The sequence below is a fragment of the Archocentrus centrarchus genome, chromosome 24 (assembly GCF_007364275.1).
Source record: "Archocentrus centrarchus isolate MPI-CPG fArcCen1 chromosome 24, fArcCen1, whole genome shotgun sequence".
In the NCBI taxonomy this organism is placed as follows: Eukaryota; Metazoa; Chordata; class Actinopteri; order Cichliformes; family Cichlidae; genus Archocentrus; species Archocentrus centrarchus.
Window position 1 is genome coordinate 34,781,103 of NC_044369.1, and position 19,162 is coordinate 34,800,264.

Consider the following 19,162-nt stretch of genomic DNA (forward strand, 5'->3'; position numbering starts at 1 on the left):
ACATGTGATCCCAACTCTGCCAACAAGAGCTCAAACTGTCCCACTGACATCCTGAAATATGAGTGAAAGCATCCGTGATGCAGCTTCAGCTCCGGGATCAAACCATGAAACTCTCCCTGCTGCTGCTTTCTTATGAGTTGGATGAACCCAGAATCTGTTTCTTCCTTCTCTTGTTTAGAAACATCAGGGCATCATTACATCATCGCTTGATGTCGACTGCATTTTTTTTTCCACCGTGCGTTATATGAGGAGGATTTAGTCGCAAAAACGCAACGCGTCCGGTGTGTATATAGGTTACACGACAGGTTCGCATCCGAAAGATTCGGAATTTCGTGTCGTTTTTACGCAACGCATCCGGTGTGAAAGGGCCTTTAGGCTGAACTTGCTGCTTTGTATCAGTTCATATCACAGATAAAAGGACACAAAGTGCGTACTTGTCGTCTTGCTCTAATCGCTGTCTGTGTTTCCCTCTGTGCTGCACACAGATGCTGCAGTAGTTTGGTTTGGACCCTAAAACGTATTTGCAGCACAGAAAGGAGAGCGTGTTCTCCCACGTTTGTGCGCTTCGTGTCCAGACGAGGACCCGCCCACACCCATACGTAAAGGAGCAGTTCACAGAAACGTGGTGGAAACGCCCGTTCTTAAGCTTTTCTGGCACCGGAACCCTGGCGGTGGAAAAGGGTATGTGTGGGGTTGGTTCCTGTGTGGGGGCAGGTTCCTGCAGGACAGGCAGCCAGTGTGGCCAGTGCAGCAGTAATGGTTGCTGTTCTGGCTCTTCCAGATGTTGCAGCTGTGAATATGAGCTGCTTTGAACAGGAAACTAATGAAAGGTAAAGAAAAAGGCTGAGTTGTGTGTCTGTGTCTCAGTCTCGCAGCGTGGACAAACAGCACGCCGTGATCAACTACAACCTGACCACTGATGAGCACCTGGTGAAGGATCTGGGCAGCCTCAATGGGGTGAGTACATCATCACAGGGATCACAGGTATCCACCAGTCAGCAACAAAGACAGGTGTAGGGGGAGAGGATATCTAAGGTCAGAGGTCACAGTGCAAATATCTTTCTTCATTAACTTAAAAAAATGAATTCCACTTTACCTTAAAGTGATGTGAATGATGTAGAATAAAGGACAAATCAGAATGAATGCAGACAGGACTTCGTCTACAGCAGGAGGTTTCATAAAGTTGTTTGTTTGTTTGTTTCCTGCAGACGTTTGTAAACGACCTACGGATTCCTGATCAGACCTACATCACCCTCAAACTGTCTGACATCATCCGCTTCGGATACGATATCCTTCAGAGTGTGTGCGTGTGTGTGTGCACGTGCGTGTGTGTGTGTGTGCACGCGCGTGTGTGTGTAATATCTGAATATTTTTCTGAGCTGCCTCTTCACATTCTCATGTCTACGTTCTGGAGAAAAGTCAGCACAAAGTCCCAGAGGAGGCCCTGAAGGTCAGCTCTGTGTGTGTGTGTGGGTGTGTGTGTGTGTGTGTGTGTGTGTGTGTGTGTGTGTGTGTGTGTGTGTGTGTGTGGACAGAATACTGCACAGAGGCTGTTATTTACTTTCCTTCTTTAACTGCAGTATGGTTGCAGTACTGCACCCTGCAGGTTTGCAGTATTTCCAGAAGAGTATCACAAATTTGTCCCTGAACTGTTGCAGCTTACACTGGATACAAACACATGATATTTATGAGAAAAACCTGACACAGCACACACAGCACTGTGAGTACACGTAGTAGAGAACATGTAGTACAGAACCCTCGTTCCTCCTGTTCCAGCATGAGAAGTACAGCAGTCAGCTGCAGATGAGTCTGAAGGCTTCGGAGGGGAAGAAGAGCGACACGGAGGAGCGGCTGAGAGGCGAGAAAACATCAAGTACCAAAAGCCTCACACAGGGTAAAAATAATACTGGAAACAGTATACTACAAAATATAATAAAAGATGTAAAATGTACTGTTAACAATACCATAAATAATGCAAGAAATAACAAAAATATAGTGCAAATAATAGAGAGTAGACAGTAGAGGAGAGTAGCGAAAGCCTGCCCCGGGGTTTGGGGTGAGACGTTAGAGCGAGCTGCGGTGGTGCTGCTCGCTCTAACGTGCTTTAGTTCCCCTTCAGAAACCTCCAGCAGGTGGAGAATGGAGGGCTGATATCCGTGGATTAAACCAAGGTGCAGGAGACTGTTGGAATAGTAGAAAAGTAAAAGGCAGAGAGGGAAGATTTGAAATGAAGCAGTGACAGCTGAGCAGTGCTGTTTGTTCAGGCTCCTCTGGGGTCCTCATAGGTCCTCACATTCACCAATCCCACGTTTCTCTGACAGAGGCGCCAGCGTGCCGGCCCACTCCTCTGTACGGCCAGCCGTCCTGGTGGGGAGAGGAGGATTATGGCAGTAAAGTCCAGACCAGTGATGAGCCACATTCAGGTACACACCTTTCTAGAAGCAGCTGATTGGAGGCTCTTTGCCTCCCACAGTACAGCCCAGTGAGACGCCTGTGTCTGTAAACTGGTGCTGTATAAATAAAGCTAAATTGAACTGATGGTCCACTATTGATGGTGTTTTGGCTGTTGGTGGTGCTGGTATGATATCCTCTCTTCATTTCTGTCAGACGTTCAGAAAGACGCTCCGTCTGTGGATCCGGATTTTTCCGGATGTCTGTCGGACTCTCAGCCAAAGACCGCCTTCCCTTCGTACCACCGCGAGCCGAGCTACTTTGAGATCCCCACCAAGGACTTCCAGCAGCCCAAATCCTCAGGGGCAGAGCTCCATGAGATTCCCACCAAGGATACTGACACATCCCCGGCGACGCCTTCCCCTCCCACCCCGACCCCACCCGTCGTTCAAAGCCACGCCTCCTTCACCATCGAGTTTGATGACTGCATGCCGGGCAAGATTAAGATCAAAGACCACATCACCAAGTTCTCCACCCGCCAGAGGAAGTCGCAGGCTGCGTCCCCCAAGACGACCATCACGACCGCACCTGTAGAGGTGATGTCAGCAGAAAGCAAGGTGGCTGACTGGCTGGTCCACAGTGATGTAAGCATGATGAAGAGACGTCCGCCATGCGAGGATGTTTACAGCACCAAGAGTGACCTCGCAATGAACATCAAGACCCTGAAAGGTCAGAGTCGTTCCCGAGTTACAGACCACACACATCAGGGTTCATGCTTCCTGCTGGTGGTGATGCCCAGTGATGACAAATCCTCTCCAACACTTTATTTTCAGCCACTTCCTGACCACGTGGCACCTGATTTTTCTGATTTCATTGAACCCCACTAACCTTGTCTTTAGCGTTTGACCTTGCGAAGCTTCGGTCGTTCACTGGTGACCACCGAGCTTCAAAGCCTAACTCTAGCATTCAGGACGGCCCAATTAATCACACGAACGTTTCAGACCAGAAGAAAAACAGGACAGCTCTCCAAATGTTTGCATTTTAGTGTCTGAGAATACTTTTCCTCCAAATTACATGGAAACATTTTTCCAGGTCAGTGTAGGTTCATGCTTCCTGATTACTGGGACTAAACAGGATGTAGAGACAGTCGAGTTAGTTTTTAGCTTGCAGCGTTGGCACCAGCGTCTGTTCCACCAAACCTTTAACCATAAGTGGAGAAGTGACCCAGGACGTTCACATTCACACCATAGATGCATTCTGTTCAACCTACACCCGTCTGTGTAAAAGTATCTGCCCCTTCCTGATTGCTTACTTTGTTGCATATCTGTCAAACTTACATGTTTCAGTTCCTCAAACAAATTTTAATATTACAGATAATCCGAGTAAATACAACGTGCGGTTTTTAAATGCTGATTTCATCTATTAAGGGAACAAAGCTCTCCAAACCTGCCCTGTGTGAGGAAGTCATTGGCCCCAAACCTGATACCTGGCTGTTCCACCCTCAGCAGCAGTCAGGTGTTGGTGATACTTGTCAGTGAGTGTTTCTCATCACTGTGGAGGAACTCTGGCCCACTCTTCTTTGCAGGATTGTTTGAATTCAGCCTCATTGGAGGGTTTTCCAGCATGAACGGCCTGTTTAAGGACAAAGCATCTCAGTCTGATTTAAGTCCACACTTTGACTCGGCCGCTCCAAAACCTTCATTTAGTTTGAGCCATTCAGAGGTGGACCTGCTGCTGTGTGTCTGCTGCATAACTTCAGGGCACCAACTGATGGGCGGACGTTCTCCTCCAGGATCTTGTAGCAGAATTCATGGTTCCACCAATGACAGCAAAGCAACCCCAGACCATCACACTCCCACCACCATGTCTGACTGTTGGTGTTCTTTATGTAACCCTGTGTTAGTTTCTGCAGATGTAACAGGACTCAAACCTTCCAGAAAGTTCAGCTTCTGTCTCATCAGTCCACAGAATATTTTCCCAGAAGTCTCGGGGATCATCCAGATGTTTGTAGGCAAATGTGAGACGAGCCTTTGTGTTCTTGTTGGTCAGCAGTTGTTGCCTGCAGTTCTTTAGATGTTGTTCTGGGTTCTTCTGTGACCTCCTGGATGAGTCCTCAATGCTCTTCGAGGAATTTTGTTAGCCGGCCGCTCCTGGGAAGGTTCCCACTGTTCCAGGTTTTCTCCATGCATGGATAACGGCTCTCACAGTGGTTCTCTGGAGTCCCAAAGCCTCAGAAATGGCTCTGTGACCCTTTCAGACTGATAGGTGTCACTGACTGTGTTCCTCAGCTGGTTCTTTCAATCATGGATGATGTGCTGCTGTTTGAGATCTTTCAGCCTGCTTCACTTTGTCAGACAGTTGTTTCAGTGATTTCTTGATCCAGCAGTTCTGACAGTAATCAGATCTTCCAAAATGTGGTTAATCACAGTTAATTCATGATTTAACAAGGAGGACAATGACTTATTCACACAGGGCCAGGTAGGTTTGGGAAGCTTTTTACCCTTACCAAATGAAATCATCATTTAAACCCACACTTTGTATTTACTTGGGTTATCTTTGTCTAGTATTAAAATTTATTTGAAATGTAAAAATGTGTCACAAATCCACAAAAAACTAAGAAATCAGAAAGGGGGCAAATACTTTTCCACTCCCTTCCACCATATTTTATAATAATGAAGTTTATTTGTATAAGACTGATCAAAATGAACCTTTCTAACTCTTTTATTTTTCAGATCATACCCAGCAGCAGCTCAGCTGTAGCAGCAGTTTAGGATGTATCACATGTAGGTCTGCATAAATTGATTATTTTAGTAATCGAGTATTCTATCGATTATTCCATCGATTAATCGAGTAATCGGATAAGAAATACTTTTTTTTTATCAACAGTTCATCTGCATATTTTAACTTCCGTACTGCAGTTTTTGCCGTGTGAACAAACAGCGGTGGATGAAGCAGCTACAAAGTTCTCTTTTCTTCACCTTAACACTTGCTGATCAGGTGCTTGATGAAGGACCTCCAGCTGTTTCCCAGTAAAGATTTTAATGGTGGTTACTAAAAGAAAAAGCTGCTGTTTTGGACGCTGGAAAAACGTTTCCTTTTTCACTACTTGAGCTCACCGTCTCTATAACAGCTTCGTCTCTTTGCGCTTGTGCAGTTCAAACCGCTGCCTGCTATGAGTGTTTTGAAAAACTAGTGGCTGCGGGAGCCATGGCGCATGTGTGAGTAATGTTGTAATGCTTTGTATTCACAAGCATTCTCGAAAATACGTTTCTACTGCAGGTCTATATTTAGTCACTAATAAGGGATTAAAGTATAAAAAATATTTTGAAGGAGCCCCTCGGTCCTGGGGGGCGGGCCTTCCGGTACCGAACCATCGCTAGTGCTAATGGCCCGCGCTCGCTAGCAAACCAGTTCTGGTAGCTACAGCTGAAGTAAAGACAAAAATAACAGCTGAAATTCTCAGCAAGCACAACACACACACACACACACACACACACCAACACACACACACACACACACAGACACACAGAGAGCAGTGGAGGCGTGGAAATGCATGTCAGCGATAGTTTCCACCCGTCCCGTAAAGTACGGAACCCCACATGTTATGGAGCCGTATTCCACGGAGTCCCGTAACATACGGGGTTCTGTATTTTACGAGACAGGTGGCAACTCTAGTGATGATCCACTCTGTGTTAAAGGAAATCCATCGCAGTGACGGAGAGCTTTTTAGAATCTGTGTGTGTGTGTGTGTGTGTGTGTGTGTGTGTGTGTGTGTGTGTGTGTGTGTGCATGCGCGCACGCAATTCACACTCCAGTCCAGTAGGGCGCGGTAATGCAGTTCTATGTTGGTTTGCCAGCCCCCAATAAACCCACAAAAAGATGACGGACCACTATAATGCTGCTAATGCTAGTGAGGAGCGCCGCTTACTCCGAGACAGCTGAGCGCTGCAGAGTTTAAACGAAGCATCGACACAGTAAATTTGTGTCGATAAGTTTTTAGAATCGAATTAATTGAGTTAATCGATGAATCGTTGCAGCCCTAATCACATGTATTCAGTGAAGGAGCTTCTTGCTGGAGATCTTCGTTTCAGGCATGGTCCCGGTTTGAAGTCTTTATTCCTGTTTTCAGGTCACCACCATGAGGATGGAACCCAGAGTGACTCAGAGGACCCAGTTCTCAAAGGAAGGAGTAAATCCCACCATTCGGTCCGCAGTCAGCACTCTGTCCAATCAGAACAGCCCCAGGTGTCGCAGCAGACGGTCCCATCATGCCAGCCTGTCCACGGTCAGCTCCACCAACCGCTGCAGTATTCTCCACCCAGACCAGCCTCAGCCTCACCTGTGGCCCCTGAGCGGCCCCTGTCCCAGAGCCCTCCTGAGGCTCCGTCCCCTACTGAAGCGCCCAAACAGGGTCCACCAGAGCACCTCACCCAGCAGGCCTTCATCATTGAGTTCTTCGATGACAACCCGCGCAAGAAGCGCTCTCAGTCCTTCACACACAACCCTGCTCATGCTGACTCATACTCCGCACTCAGAGCCAAGCTGGAGCGGCGGAAAGGCGGTGAGAGGCCGGCATCCGTGCACGGCCACATCCCTCCCACCCAACAGGTGACGGTACCTCTGAAGGGTCAGGGCCACGGCGGTCCTCAGAGGTCGAGCTCACTGAAGAGAGAAAAGACAGAGGGGGAGGCAGCTTCATCGAGCTCTTCTTCTCGCTCCTCATCAGGCATCATCATCAGACCTTTTGGCAGCGTTGGGAAGAAGTCAAAGCTTGCCCAGGAATTTGCTGCTGAATTCCTGAAGGATTCAGGTCAAAACGACTCTTCCCCAACCAGAGATAAGGGATCTGATCCACCAATGTCTGCACCGCCAGTGATGATGTCACCTCATCATACAAGGATTCCCTCCCCACAAGAACCTCCAGCACCATCTTCTGTCTCCTACCCTGCCTCCCCCTTACAGCCTCCAGCAATCTCAAAGACCTCAATCCCAACCAAGGTTCCAGGCCAAGCTGCCTCTCCGGTCCATCCGTCTGGACCTCCTATGTCCCCTATGTTGCCTGTGGCTGTCCGTGGGGGAGAGCACAAAGGTTCCCAGAGGATGGCCAGGAATGAGGAGGACGACAGCTTGAGTGACGCCGGGACCTACACCATAGAGACAGAGTCACAGGACAAAGAGGTGGAGGAGGCTCGCAACATGATCGATCAGGTGAAGTCACACATAGTGTTTCTGTCTGTTTCATTAAGGGGTGAGGTAGTATTTCTTCCTGCTGTTGGTGGAAGAATGTCTAGAACGGTGGTGAGCACAGGAGAAGTGCAGCAAAGCACACTTTTTGTATATTTTCTCAGCAGGGTTGTGGAGATCGATAAAATCAAAGGTCTTGTGTGCTGTCATATCCAAACATTTGAAACCCTTCTGTCAGTGCTGACATCTCAGTGAGATCTTCTGCCGCTCCAGCTTGGCTCTGAGTGCAGAGTGCCTTTCTTGCCTCTTCTTCACTGAATCTTCCAGTATTTGTCATCTTAAAAATGATCCTAATGGATCTGGAAGTATTCCGATGTTGCTTATCTGAACAACATCTCTTAAACAACCTTAGGGATGCATGGACCCTTGTATCCTTTTTGTTTTTTCCTGTTTGTGTCTGTCCTGCCTGTCCTCATGCATGCCCTGTGCTCTGACAGGTGTTTGGTGTCCTCGACTCTCCAGAGTACAGTGGTGTGAACACAGGTGTGTATAGACCTGTAATAAATGATGGAAAGGATGAGCAAGCTAACCTGCCTAGTGATGGTAGCGCTGTGGACCTGTTGCATGGCTTTATCCCATCTTCTATCAGCAGCCCTCCAACAGGCCCTATACAGGTAAAAAAAAAGGTGAAAAGTATAAGTAGAAACTGGAAAAACACCTTTAAAATTCTGACCGCAGTGCCCACAGACCTGTGTGGTTATTCACGGTTTCTCCTGTCTTATGGAAGTGTCTGTTAAAGTTTGTTGGCCTCTTTGTTTCCACATCTTCATGGTAATGCTGGTCATTGTGTTTTGTTCTGTAGGTTCCAGCTGCTCATGCAGCAGTTCTAGAAGGCCCTAAGTGGGTTTCGCGTTGGGCCAGTCTAGCGGACAGCTATGCTGAACCTGGTTCCACTCCACCTCAAGGGGAATGTACAGAAGGTGAGGTTTTTTAAAAAATACCGTAGCCCTTTAACGCCGGGCGATCGCTGCTGAAGTGCCCGTTTCTTGCCCTTAATAGCGGCGAACAGCTGATTGAGATGTGGCGTATCAGCTCGGAGTCGGCTGATCAAAGGAACGTTGATCAGCTGGCGTATTACCGTAACTCCGCAACCGTTTGTCCTATTGAAAAAATGCAAACGGTTCCTGAAAGCCCAGAAATTGCGCGTCACAGTCATATAGGGGTATTACGGTATTTGTTGCCGGAAGTCCGCGAACGGCGGCACTTTTGAAGTATGTCGTGTCACATGGGACACATTCGGTGTTAAAGGGTGTTTGAAGGGCAGTGTGTCGAACTTCTACACTTTTCAGCCTGGCATTCACACAAGATCTATAGTGACAGCACTTTGCCTTCAGGCCACGGTCATCATAAGTGCTACTGTTGTCTCAGCTTAGTGTTTGAACTAGGGATGGCACGATACCACTTTTTTACGTCCGATACCGATATTTTACATTTGGATATCTGCCGATACCGATACAAATCCAATATTTTTTGTATTATTTTTAAAAATTGTTTTTAAATGCCTGGATCAATTTTACGTGAGTCAACAGTCTCACACACAATAAAATTGAAATCTTTCAGTTGTCCCACGTACAAGACTAAGGACTACGGGGGGAAGAGCTTTTCAGGCAGTGGCGCCAAAGCTCTGGAACCTGTTTACCACTTCATCTCCATTTAGCTGACTCTGTGGAGTCTTTTAAAAAACAGTTGAAAACCTTTCTGTTTAACCAGACTTTCTGTTGACTTTATTTTTATTTTTTATTTTAATATGGTAATGTTAATATGTTTTTAACATGGGGTTTTATCTGGGTTTTTTGATATTGTGTTTTAATTATTGTACAGCACTTTGTGACTTTTGTCTGTGAAAAGCACTATATAAATAAACTTTACTTGCTTACTTACAACAATCGCTCTATCACCTGAATCCTGTTGCTCCTATGTGAGAAGGTGATGCATTGGCTTATGGTATGTTGCAAATGTCAGTAGGACTGCAGCTACTGATTATTTTAACAATCGAGTATTCTATCGATTATTCCATCGATTACCCAAGTAACTGGATAAGAAATACTTTTTTCGTATCAACAGTTCATCTACATATTTTAACTTCCGTACTGCAGTTTTTCTCTGTGTGAAACAAACAGGGTGGATGGAGCAGCTACAAAGTTCTCTTTTCTTCACTTGTTGATCAGTTGGTTGATGAAGGACCTCCAGCTGTTTCCCAGTAAAGGTTTAATGGTGCTTACGGGTGGAAAAGCTTCATCTGGATATTAGAAAAACGTCCACTCCATCTGAGCTCACCGGCTCCGCCTCTTTGCGCTTGTGCAGACAGACTGCACGTAAATCAGCTGACTGCTGCTGTTGTGTTTTAAGTGTTTATGTTGAAAAACTGGGGGCTGCGTGAGCGTAATCTTGTAATGCTTTAAATTCACACGCATTCTCCTAAATACGTTTCTACTGCAGGTCTATATTTAGTCACTAATCAGGGATTAAGGGGAAGGGAAGGGGTCCTTCCGACGGTCACTAGTGCTAATAGCTGTGCTCGCTAGCAGTATGTCCGGAAGCTGAAGTAGAGAAAAAAAAAACAGCTGAAATTCTCAGCACAGCGAGCACAACACACAAACACGCAGAGAGCGGTGGAGGCGGAAAAACATGTCAGCGATGATCGCTCAGGGTCTGAGGGGGTTGTTTTATAGCTCCTGATCCACTCCATTTCAGTAGGTGGCGGTAATGCAGCTCTAAGCTGGTTTGGTCAGCCGCAAACCCACAAGAAGAAGAAGAAGACGATGACAGAGAACTGTAATTCAGCTAATGCGGGTCATATCGGATTGCATTTTTTATTTCTTTCCGATATCCGATCCAGTAATTTAGGCCAGGATCGGACCGATACCAATACTAAATATCGGATCGGCGCATCCCTAGTTTGAACCTCCAAATGCGGTCCTGTTTATCCAATATCTTCTTGGATTGTTGAATTAATCACTAATTTGCGTATATCCATATCAGAATGTGCACCCATGATCTAATTTTCAACCCCACACATCATTTTAGAGCTGAAATATATTTTTGAAACTACAAAACAAACTGAGTTACAGAAAATTAACGTTGCTACTATAGAAAATTGACATCACTAAAAATGTGTTTGCAGATTTCCGCCTCATGAGCCCGTCAATGGGAAGCTACAGCTATGACAACTCTGAGTCGGAGTCCAGTCACAGCTCCAGGACAAGAAGGCTGCTCCCCCAAGTGCCTCCAGAAAAGCTGGACGGTGTCACCCCAAGCATCATGATTCGCCATGAATCTTACCAAAGCCAGGAACCTCTGGACAGACCCTCTGGTCCTCCTCACTCGGTGGACTCCACCCAGCGCCTGTCTGTTCAGGATGACGTGGACCCAGACAGCCTGAGTGATGCCAGTCGCTCAGATGATGGACCTGTTCTAGAGAAAATGAGGACAAATCAGGTCAGGACTGGAGTTATATCTCCAGGGACCGCTGTTCCTCAGCTTAGAGGTCAGGAAAAAGTGTCTCCACCCACCAAATCCACCTGCTTCTATATTGGTGCGGAAGACCATCCCAGTAACCCTGAGCAGGCCCGGAGCCCAGTGCAGTCTGATAGGACAAGGGACGCCCCAGCAAAAACTCCCCCTACTACCGTCCTGATCCGACACCTGAGTGGGCATGAACCCAAGAGGACAGGAGTCAAACCCAACAGCTCTGCTCCAAACCTCCAAACACAGGACAAAGATTCAATCCCAACCAAAGACAGCTGCATGTCGTCTTTTGTCCGTCAGGAGAGCTTCACCAAAGACCGGCCCAGTGACACCATCCAGATGAAGAAGCTTCCCCATATCTCCAGCCACCCATCCATCAGAGACATGGAGCAGAGGAGGGAGACCATCCAGGACACACAGTCCTTCCTTCAGGAAGGAGCTCTGTCCTCTCTGGATGCCAAGTTCCCCTCCTCTGGTTCTGGTCGCAGCTCAAAGAAGGGGGGTTCTTCCAGCCACATGGACGATTCCCTTTCCGGTGAGTCAGATGTGGACACAGCTAGCACAGTGAGTCAAGTGAGTAGCAAAAACACTCCAGTCAGCTCCACATCTAAAAAGCGTCCTGCCATTAGTAGCCTTCAGAAGGAGAAGTCCTCTTCTAGCACATCCATCCAAGAAAAGGGACAGCAGCTCAGTGCCCGTGAACGGCTTTCTGAGAAACGGCGAAACCAGACGACCACAAACGCAGCGACTAAGACAGAGGCAGCAAAGCGCTTCCAGATGCGCCGCAGTGCCGGGAACCGTGGCTCTCTGGATCTCTCTGAGGGCCAGCAGGGTTCTAGTTCACAGTGGACTGAAACCCCAGCATCTGATCACGAATCTACTCGTCCATCCAACCGCAGCAAAAAACTCATTGCCCCTCTTCAGAAAGAAGATAATGGGAAGACGTCCAAGACAGCAACCCAGCAGGTTCTGACACGTTCCAACAGCCTGTCAGCGCCACGGCCAACCCGGGCATCGATGCTACGTCGAGCGCGTCTGGGTGAAGCCTCAGATAATGAAGGTGCTGAGACTGACCGAGGCTCCCAGAATTCTGACCATATCACTGCAGCACCCAAAGTTTCCACTGAGGGGAAGAAGCTATCGAGGCTGGACATCTTAGCGATGCCAAGGAAGAGGACAGGCTCCTTCACCACTCCCAGTGACAACGAGGCGTCCTCTACAGGACGGCCGGGCGTCTCCAATCGGAACTCCGAGGCTGTTGTCAGCACCAGGAAGACATCAGTGGGTGATGCCCGGCAGCCAGCTAGCAAAGGAGGCGGCGCTCCAGGGAAGCAACCTCTGACCCGTACCCGTTCAAGCGGAGCCAAGTACCCCAGCACTGGTGAGTTGTTTTCTCACTAACTCTAACTCCTGACCCTAACTCTGCGAGGCTAGATTTGTCAGAGTCAGAGCTCTGTAGAGCCGAGTACTCCTTTCACTTTAACTAGTAGTGACTTCATGGATTTCTTTACAATTAAAAATTTAGACATTAGAGAAAAAATTATTGAAAACCATCTCAAAGATTATTCTTCATGTTTGGCTGCTTTCAGCACTGCTGGTATTTGTTTATACTCCACTCTGCATTTAATCATTAGTTATTATTAATCTCTGTCTCTCCCCCCTCAGCAGATGACCCCCCCCCCTCCCTGAGCCTGGTTCTGCTGGAGGTTTCTTCCTGTTAAAACAGAGTTTTTCCTTCCCACTGTCACCAAGTGCTGACTTTTTGTTGTGATTTGGTGCTACATGAAAAAAATTGAATTGAATTGGTTTCCAGGTCACATTAATCATAGGTGTTTCAGTTGCTCTGCACTTCTCTAAGATCACTGGTTAACTTTGTATCGTAATCACAATAATTCTCCAATAGCTCTATTCATCATATCTGTTGCTTTCAGTGTTTGTCTTTATACCAGTGATATTGCATTGGAATACACCACTTTATTTCTATGTATTTTCTACAAGCATCAAATAATAAAACTCTGAGACCTCAGAGCTACTCAGATTCTCTGTCCTTTGAGAAATATAATTCTCATTTTTTTTCAGCACACAAACAGTCTGAAACAGCAGAAATGATGACTTAATCCACCCCTGGAAAAATGTGAGAAGATAATCTCATCACACAAATAAATCTGCAGCACAGACCCACTCTTGAGCTTTAACGCCAGATCTGTTTGAATTATGGTACAAAAAACAAAAAGCAAAACAAGCATTTAAATTGCCCCCGCCTCATCAGCACAGATTTTCTAACCTTTAAGTAGTGCAGTAGAGCTTCATGTAAATTAAGGGGACTGTTGGGACGGTCTGACCTTTGCTATCATTGTGAATCTCATCAGATTTGTGATCCTGCTGAGCTGGTGCTGAGTCTTTTTGTGTTACTGTGGAAACAGCATTTCAGCATCAGCACCCTAGGTTATGTGCAGGAATTAGGCGCACTGAGTCGGTGTATAAACCCAGATACTGGCTGTAGCTCAGAGCACTGCTGACTGATGTCCTGTGGAGACACTTTTATCTGGTGTTGTGTCATATTCACAATGATCCATTTTAAGGCTGATACAAAATCCAAACATGATCTGATTAACCCTCTGAGGTCATGGTCATCATCACCTAACCCTTTTTTTTTTGGCCCCTGAAGATCTGGGAGATTCTGATCCTGCAGGGTCAGGGTTAGGGTTAGGGTCATCACCTCAGAGAGTCTGAGGTCATGGCTGGTCATGTTTGGCTTTTATCTGAACATTGATTTAAACAGATTCTGATGGTTTTTACTCATGGTTGAATCATGGTAAATGGTTCTTATATTGCATTTTCTACGTGAGCACTCAAAGCCCTTTGTACACTTTGCTCTCCTCACACACTTTCATTCGAGTGCTTTCTTCTAGGCCTGAGTGGTTTCTGTCTAACATTCACACCCCAATGAGCACATCAGAGAGCAGCTCAGGGTTCAGTATCTTGTCCAAGGGTACTTTGGCATCTAGTCAGGGATTGAACCAGCAGTAGTAGGTGACCTGCTCTACCTCCTGAGCTACATCCACCCCATCCATCTCATATGACTGGGCCCATATTTAGGGGTTTTCCAGATGAAAACATGAATCTACTTTAAAATATTCTCAGGGTCCCGTCGCAGACAGAAGGGCTCGGACTTCTCCTCTTCCTCTGAGGAAGAATATGAGACGAGTGGCAGTATCTCTAAAGCCAAACGCTCCTCCCATCCTTCTACCTCCGACCAGACACCACGCAGCCACCGGACGCCCACCACCAGAACCAAGTCTGTCTCCCTGGAAACGGAGGAGGATGAGGACCAGAATGATGTTGACCCATACCAGAACTGGTCCACGCACAGTGCCGAGATCGCCAAGTAAATGCAACGTCACTCGTTCATACGTATGCCACTGTGTGGTGACGTCACTCAGAGCTCCACGGTGACCTTCTGTTTGTGTTTCTCCTGCAGGCTCAGTCAGGATCTGGCTAAAGATCTGGCCATCCTGGCGAAGGAAATCCACGACGTTGCTGGGGACGGGGACTCGCCGAGCTCTGGCATGGGCACCGCCACGTCTCCCAGCTCGCTGCCCAACACGCCAGCCTCCACCATCTCTGCCAGGGAGGAGGTAGGCTACAAACATCCCCTGTATCACTCTCATTACAGATACGCCACAGCTTCTCACACTGGGAACACAAGATCTATCAGCTCCATTATAACGAGTATGTGCTGAATGACCAGCAGGGAGCAGTGTGAACCAGTATGAACAGGTTTGTGAGTTAGCAGCGGGGGTGTTATACACAGTATATCTGCTCTAGTTTGCTTTTGTGACTGTGAGGAAACATCTCTGCAGGTTGATCTGCAGGAGCCTCGTCATGCTTTTGATTCTCATGGTTCATTTCTCTGCTCTGCTGCACAGACGTCATCCTTTCCATACGTGCGTGGGGTTCGACCATCTCAGGTGTCTAACTCATCTCTCCTCCTGCTCTGTGATTGGTTCTCCTCCCATCACTGATCCTAACACTCCCCTGTCATTGGTGTTGGATTGTGTTGAAGCACATTTGAGTTTTTATTTTTTAAAGATTGTTGATGAAAAAACTTCTGAGCTGGTGCAAAACAAATCCGAGCTGGAATGAGTCTGAAGCTTCAGCGCTGTGAGGTGATAGCCAGGTGTGCCAGTGTAAGAACCCAGCCTGACACATGTCCGGCCTGCTCGCATCATTTAAATGTGTTGGTTCAGTACAGTCACACTGACCGCCTGTTCATGGGCTGTACTTCCTGTTACAGGAACATCTCTTCTCACAGCTCATCAGGCAGTGGAGCCTTCTGCTTCTCTTTCTGTTGTTTAATGGTGGCTGGTAAACAGCTTGTAGGTGCACTACTGCCACCTTCTGGCAATCAAAACACACTTTACACATTGCAGCCTTCCAGGTGCCAGTAGAAACAAAGGAAAATCTGTAGCTGCGTCAACAGTTAATGACGTTGACTATTCAGAAACCACGACCTCTAGTCTAAATCTGTTCTCTTGCTTTTGACAGCCACCACTTCAAGTCCAGTTAATCCACATTTGAGGCTTTATTGTGTCTTCTGTTGGGTGTTGCAAATGAAATCTGTGTTCCACAGATTTCATTTGCAAAACACAGTCCTCTCAAAAGTACTGGGACAGTGAGGCCAATCCCATTATTTTTGCTGCAGACTGAACACATTTGGGTTTGACATTAAAAGATGAAGAGGACACAAAGATCAACATCTCAGCTTTTATTTCCAGGTGTTTCCATCTGGATCTGATCCTCAGTTCCTCAGCTTTGGTCTGAAGCCGCCCATTTTTGCTGTGAGCAGAAGTTTTGGTTCAGGAAAACCTTTAAAGACTTTTAGCTGCAATAACTGCATCAAGCCTGTGAGCCGCTGACATCACTAAATGTTTGCATTCTTCTTCTGTGGTGCTTTTCCAGCTTTCACTGCAGCCTCTTTGAGCTGGTGTTAGTTTGGGGGGGTCCTCCTTCAGTGTCCTGTTCAGCAGCTGAAATGCTCCCCAGAGTTTCAGAGTGAAGCCCCTGATGGACTCCTGTGTGTGTTTGGCTCATTATCCTGCTGCATCATGGATCAGTTTGCTTCCATCTTTCCTTAAACTGACGGACACAATGTTTCTGTAGACTTCTGAGTTTATCGTTCTGCTGACGTCACAGTGACATCATCAATGAAGATTAATGAGCCCGCCCCACGTATGTTTGGGATCATAAGCAGATCCTTTCTTTCTCCATCACCATGGTAACGGTTCATCTTCGTCTCATCGGCCCATCAAACGTTGTCCCAGAGTTCCCGAAGCTCGTCTCTGGACTTCCCGTTCTCCACTTTCTTCTCCAGGACGTTCCAAACGGTGGTACTGGCTCATGTTTGTTCATGGCTCTGATTGGTTCTCCATCTTCTCCCAGCTTCACAGCTGCTGGTCTCTCACCCACAGACAGCTCTCTGGTTTCATGTTGGTTCCTCCTCTAACTATAAATGCACAGTCTGCACCGGCAGATCCCAAATCTGAACCTGAGCGCAGCCCTCAGCACCACTGATTGTTTGGATAATCAGTGGAACAGGACACACCTGCCAGTCACATGTTCCAATACTTTTGCTCACAGCAAAAATGGGCGGGCTCAGACCAAAGCTGAGGAACTGAGGATCAGATCCAGATGGAAACACCTGGAAATAAAAGCTGAGATGTTGATCTTTGTCTCAGCTTTGAAAGTCAACCCCAAATGTTTCCAGTCTGCAGCAAAAATAAAGGGACTGCCTCACTGTTCCAGTACTTTAGGAGGAAGGTGATAAATGGCTTCAGTGATCATTGGGATGAGGTACAAAACAAATCCAAGTGGAGATGCCATACAGCTGTCTAAGAACCCAACTCCACCTGACAGCCCCTGATTAACAGCCAAATAAAACCCAAACCCAACATGAACCTATTCTTTATTATACTTTCCCTGTTCCCACTGTACCTGAGCCAAACCTGTACACTAGCCAAGCTTCTGATATTCTCCTACCCAAACCTGCCCAACTTGATTCAACCCAACCCAACCCTGTCCTGACTCTACTCTGTGCCCTATGTGACAGACTCTGCTGTTCCAGCCCAGCTTAAGATAAGATATAATATCTTTATTGTCATTGTACAATATAATGTAATTTTGTTGGAGCCATCCTCCAGGTGCCAACATAATAAATACAAGATAGAAATATAAATAGGATAAATAAGGATCTGGTATTTACAGTGAAAATGACAAATGGTTTAGTTACAAAAATCAATGCAGTGTGCTAAAGTTGGACAGTGGATGTGAAGGTGGAGCTATATTCTTTTGGGTTTGATATTGTCAGTGTTCAGTAGTTTGACAGCTCTGTGGTAAAAGCTGTTCTTCAGTCTTGTGGTCCAGGTGTACAGTGTCCTGTAGCGCCTCCCAGAAGGCGGGGGGGTGCAGAGACAGTGTCCGGGGTGTGTGCTGTCCCTGATTATGGCTGTGATCCGCCTGGTGCAGTGAGTCCTGTATATGTCCTCTAGTCTGGGGAGCTGGGTGCCAGTGATCCTCTCAGCAGGCTTGATAATGCACTGGAGAGCTTTCCTGTTGTCTACAGTCCAGAGTACCACACTGAGATAGAGCATGTGAGGACAGACTCCATGGCTGGTCTGTAGAAGCTCACAGCAGCTGTTGTGGGAGACATGTTCTCTTCAAGCACCTCAGGAAGTGAAGCCTCGGGAGACCTTTCTTGATCGTCGCTGTGGTGTTGACGGTCCAGGACATATTGTGGCTGATGTTGACCCCGAGGTACTTGATGCTCTGCACGACCTCCACTCTCTCGCTGCTGATCGTGATTGAGCGATGGACGAGGGGTCTCAGTCTCCTGAAGTCCAGATCACCTCCTTCATCTTTGCTGTGTTGAGGATCAAGTTGTTCTCTCGGCTCCACCTCTCCAGGTTGTCAACCTCTGATCTGTAGGCAGCCTCATCGCTGGGTGTAATCCTGCCTACCACGATGGTGTCATCTGCAGCCTTTCTGATGGTGTTGGTCTCGTGGGTAGGTTTGGAGTCTTGTGTGTAGAGGGAGAAGAGGAAGGGGCTCAACACACAGCCCCATGGTGCGCCGGTGCTCAGGCTGATGCTGGAGGAGACCCGCTCCACCGTGTGCACAGTCTGTGGTCTGCTGGTGAGGAAGTCCAGGACCCAGCTGCTCAGGTGTGTGTTGAGGCCCAGGAGGTCCAGCTTGGTGATGAGTTTGCAGGGGAAGATAGTGTTGAAGACGGTGCTATAATCAATGAATAGCATCCGCACATAGCTGTCTCACTGGTTTAGGTGGGTCAGGGCAGAGTGGAGGGCCAGTAACACTGTTTGCCCTGTAGCCAAACTGGTGCTGGTCCAAGGGGGGGGGGGGGGGTGCTGTTCTACAATTGTCCCAGGATGAGTCGCTCGAAGCACTTCATCACCGCCGGTGTCAGGGCGACTTCCCAAAAGTCACTGAGACTCCATCAGGTCCAGTGGCCTTTTTGGGGTTGATGTGCTGCAGAGTCTGTCTCACCTCATGGGGGCTCAGAGTAGTATAAGGATGTGGCATCGTTCACACCTAGGTGTGTGCGTGTGTGTCCGTGCGTGATCGCGATGATTTATGACAATGACGTACAAGGTGTCCGATCAATCAATCGACCTCACTGTCTCTCCCTCCTGCTTCTCCTTACAAGGGTTTTTCCCAGACGTTCATCAAAGAGGTTCAATCTCGCAACACAGTGGTTAAATAAAAATACAAAGGTAAATAATCCAATATCCGACCTCACCTGTCGAGCATAAAACACACAACACAGTGGTTAATAAAGTACAATGGTAAAATAAAGCCAATGTCCGAGTTCAGCAGTGGGGTGTTACGCTACATCATTTACATACAGAAAGCCGGCTGGCCCAGGGCGCACATCAAAGGTTAAAAATATCTGTTGAGTAACCAGTTTTACTGTAAAAACCAAAGAAATCCCGACTGTATTAAAAAATGTTAGACTATGCTCAAACTAGGCACCCCTCATGAACAG

At 47.2% G+C, this 19,162-nt stretch overlaps 1 protein-coding gene across 3 annotated transcripts in view; it reads left to right on the forward strand.

Moving 5' to 3' along the window:
• The window catches only part of cep170bb (centrosomal protein 170Bb), a 39,713-nt gene that overhangs the window by 2,425 nt on the left and 18,126 nt on the right, over window positions 1-19,162 (forward strand). For 2 of the 3 annotated variants that reach the window (XM_030721330.1, XM_030721331.1), the window contains exons 3-14: window positions 868-957; window positions 1,209-1,287; window positions 1,392-1,450; window positions 1,777-1,894; window positions 2,322-2,423; window positions 2,608-3,120; window positions 6,521-7,599; window positions 8,073-8,249; window positions 8,438-8,555; window positions 10,760-12,484; window positions 14,248-14,491; window positions 14,585-14,741. In XM_030721330.1, coding sequence (XP_030577190.1) covers window positions 868-957; window positions 1,209-1,287; window positions 1,392-1,450; window positions 1,777-1,894; window positions 2,322-2,423; window positions 2,608-3,120; window positions 6,521-7,599; window positions 8,073-8,249; window positions 8,438-8,555; window positions 10,760-12,484; window positions 14,248-14,491; window positions 14,585-14,741 — 4,461 coding nt within the window. Of the gene's footprint in view, window positions 1-867; window positions 958-1,208; window positions 1,288-1,391; window positions 1,451-1,776; window positions 1,895-2,321; window positions 2,424-2,607; window positions 3,121-6,520; window positions 7,600-8,072; window positions 8,250-8,437; window positions 8,556-10,759; window positions 12,485-14,247; window positions 14,492-14,584; window positions 14,742-15,032; window positions 15,075-19,162 lie in introns of all 3 variants that reach the window. The other variant, XM_030721329.1, reaches the window with a different exon arrangement.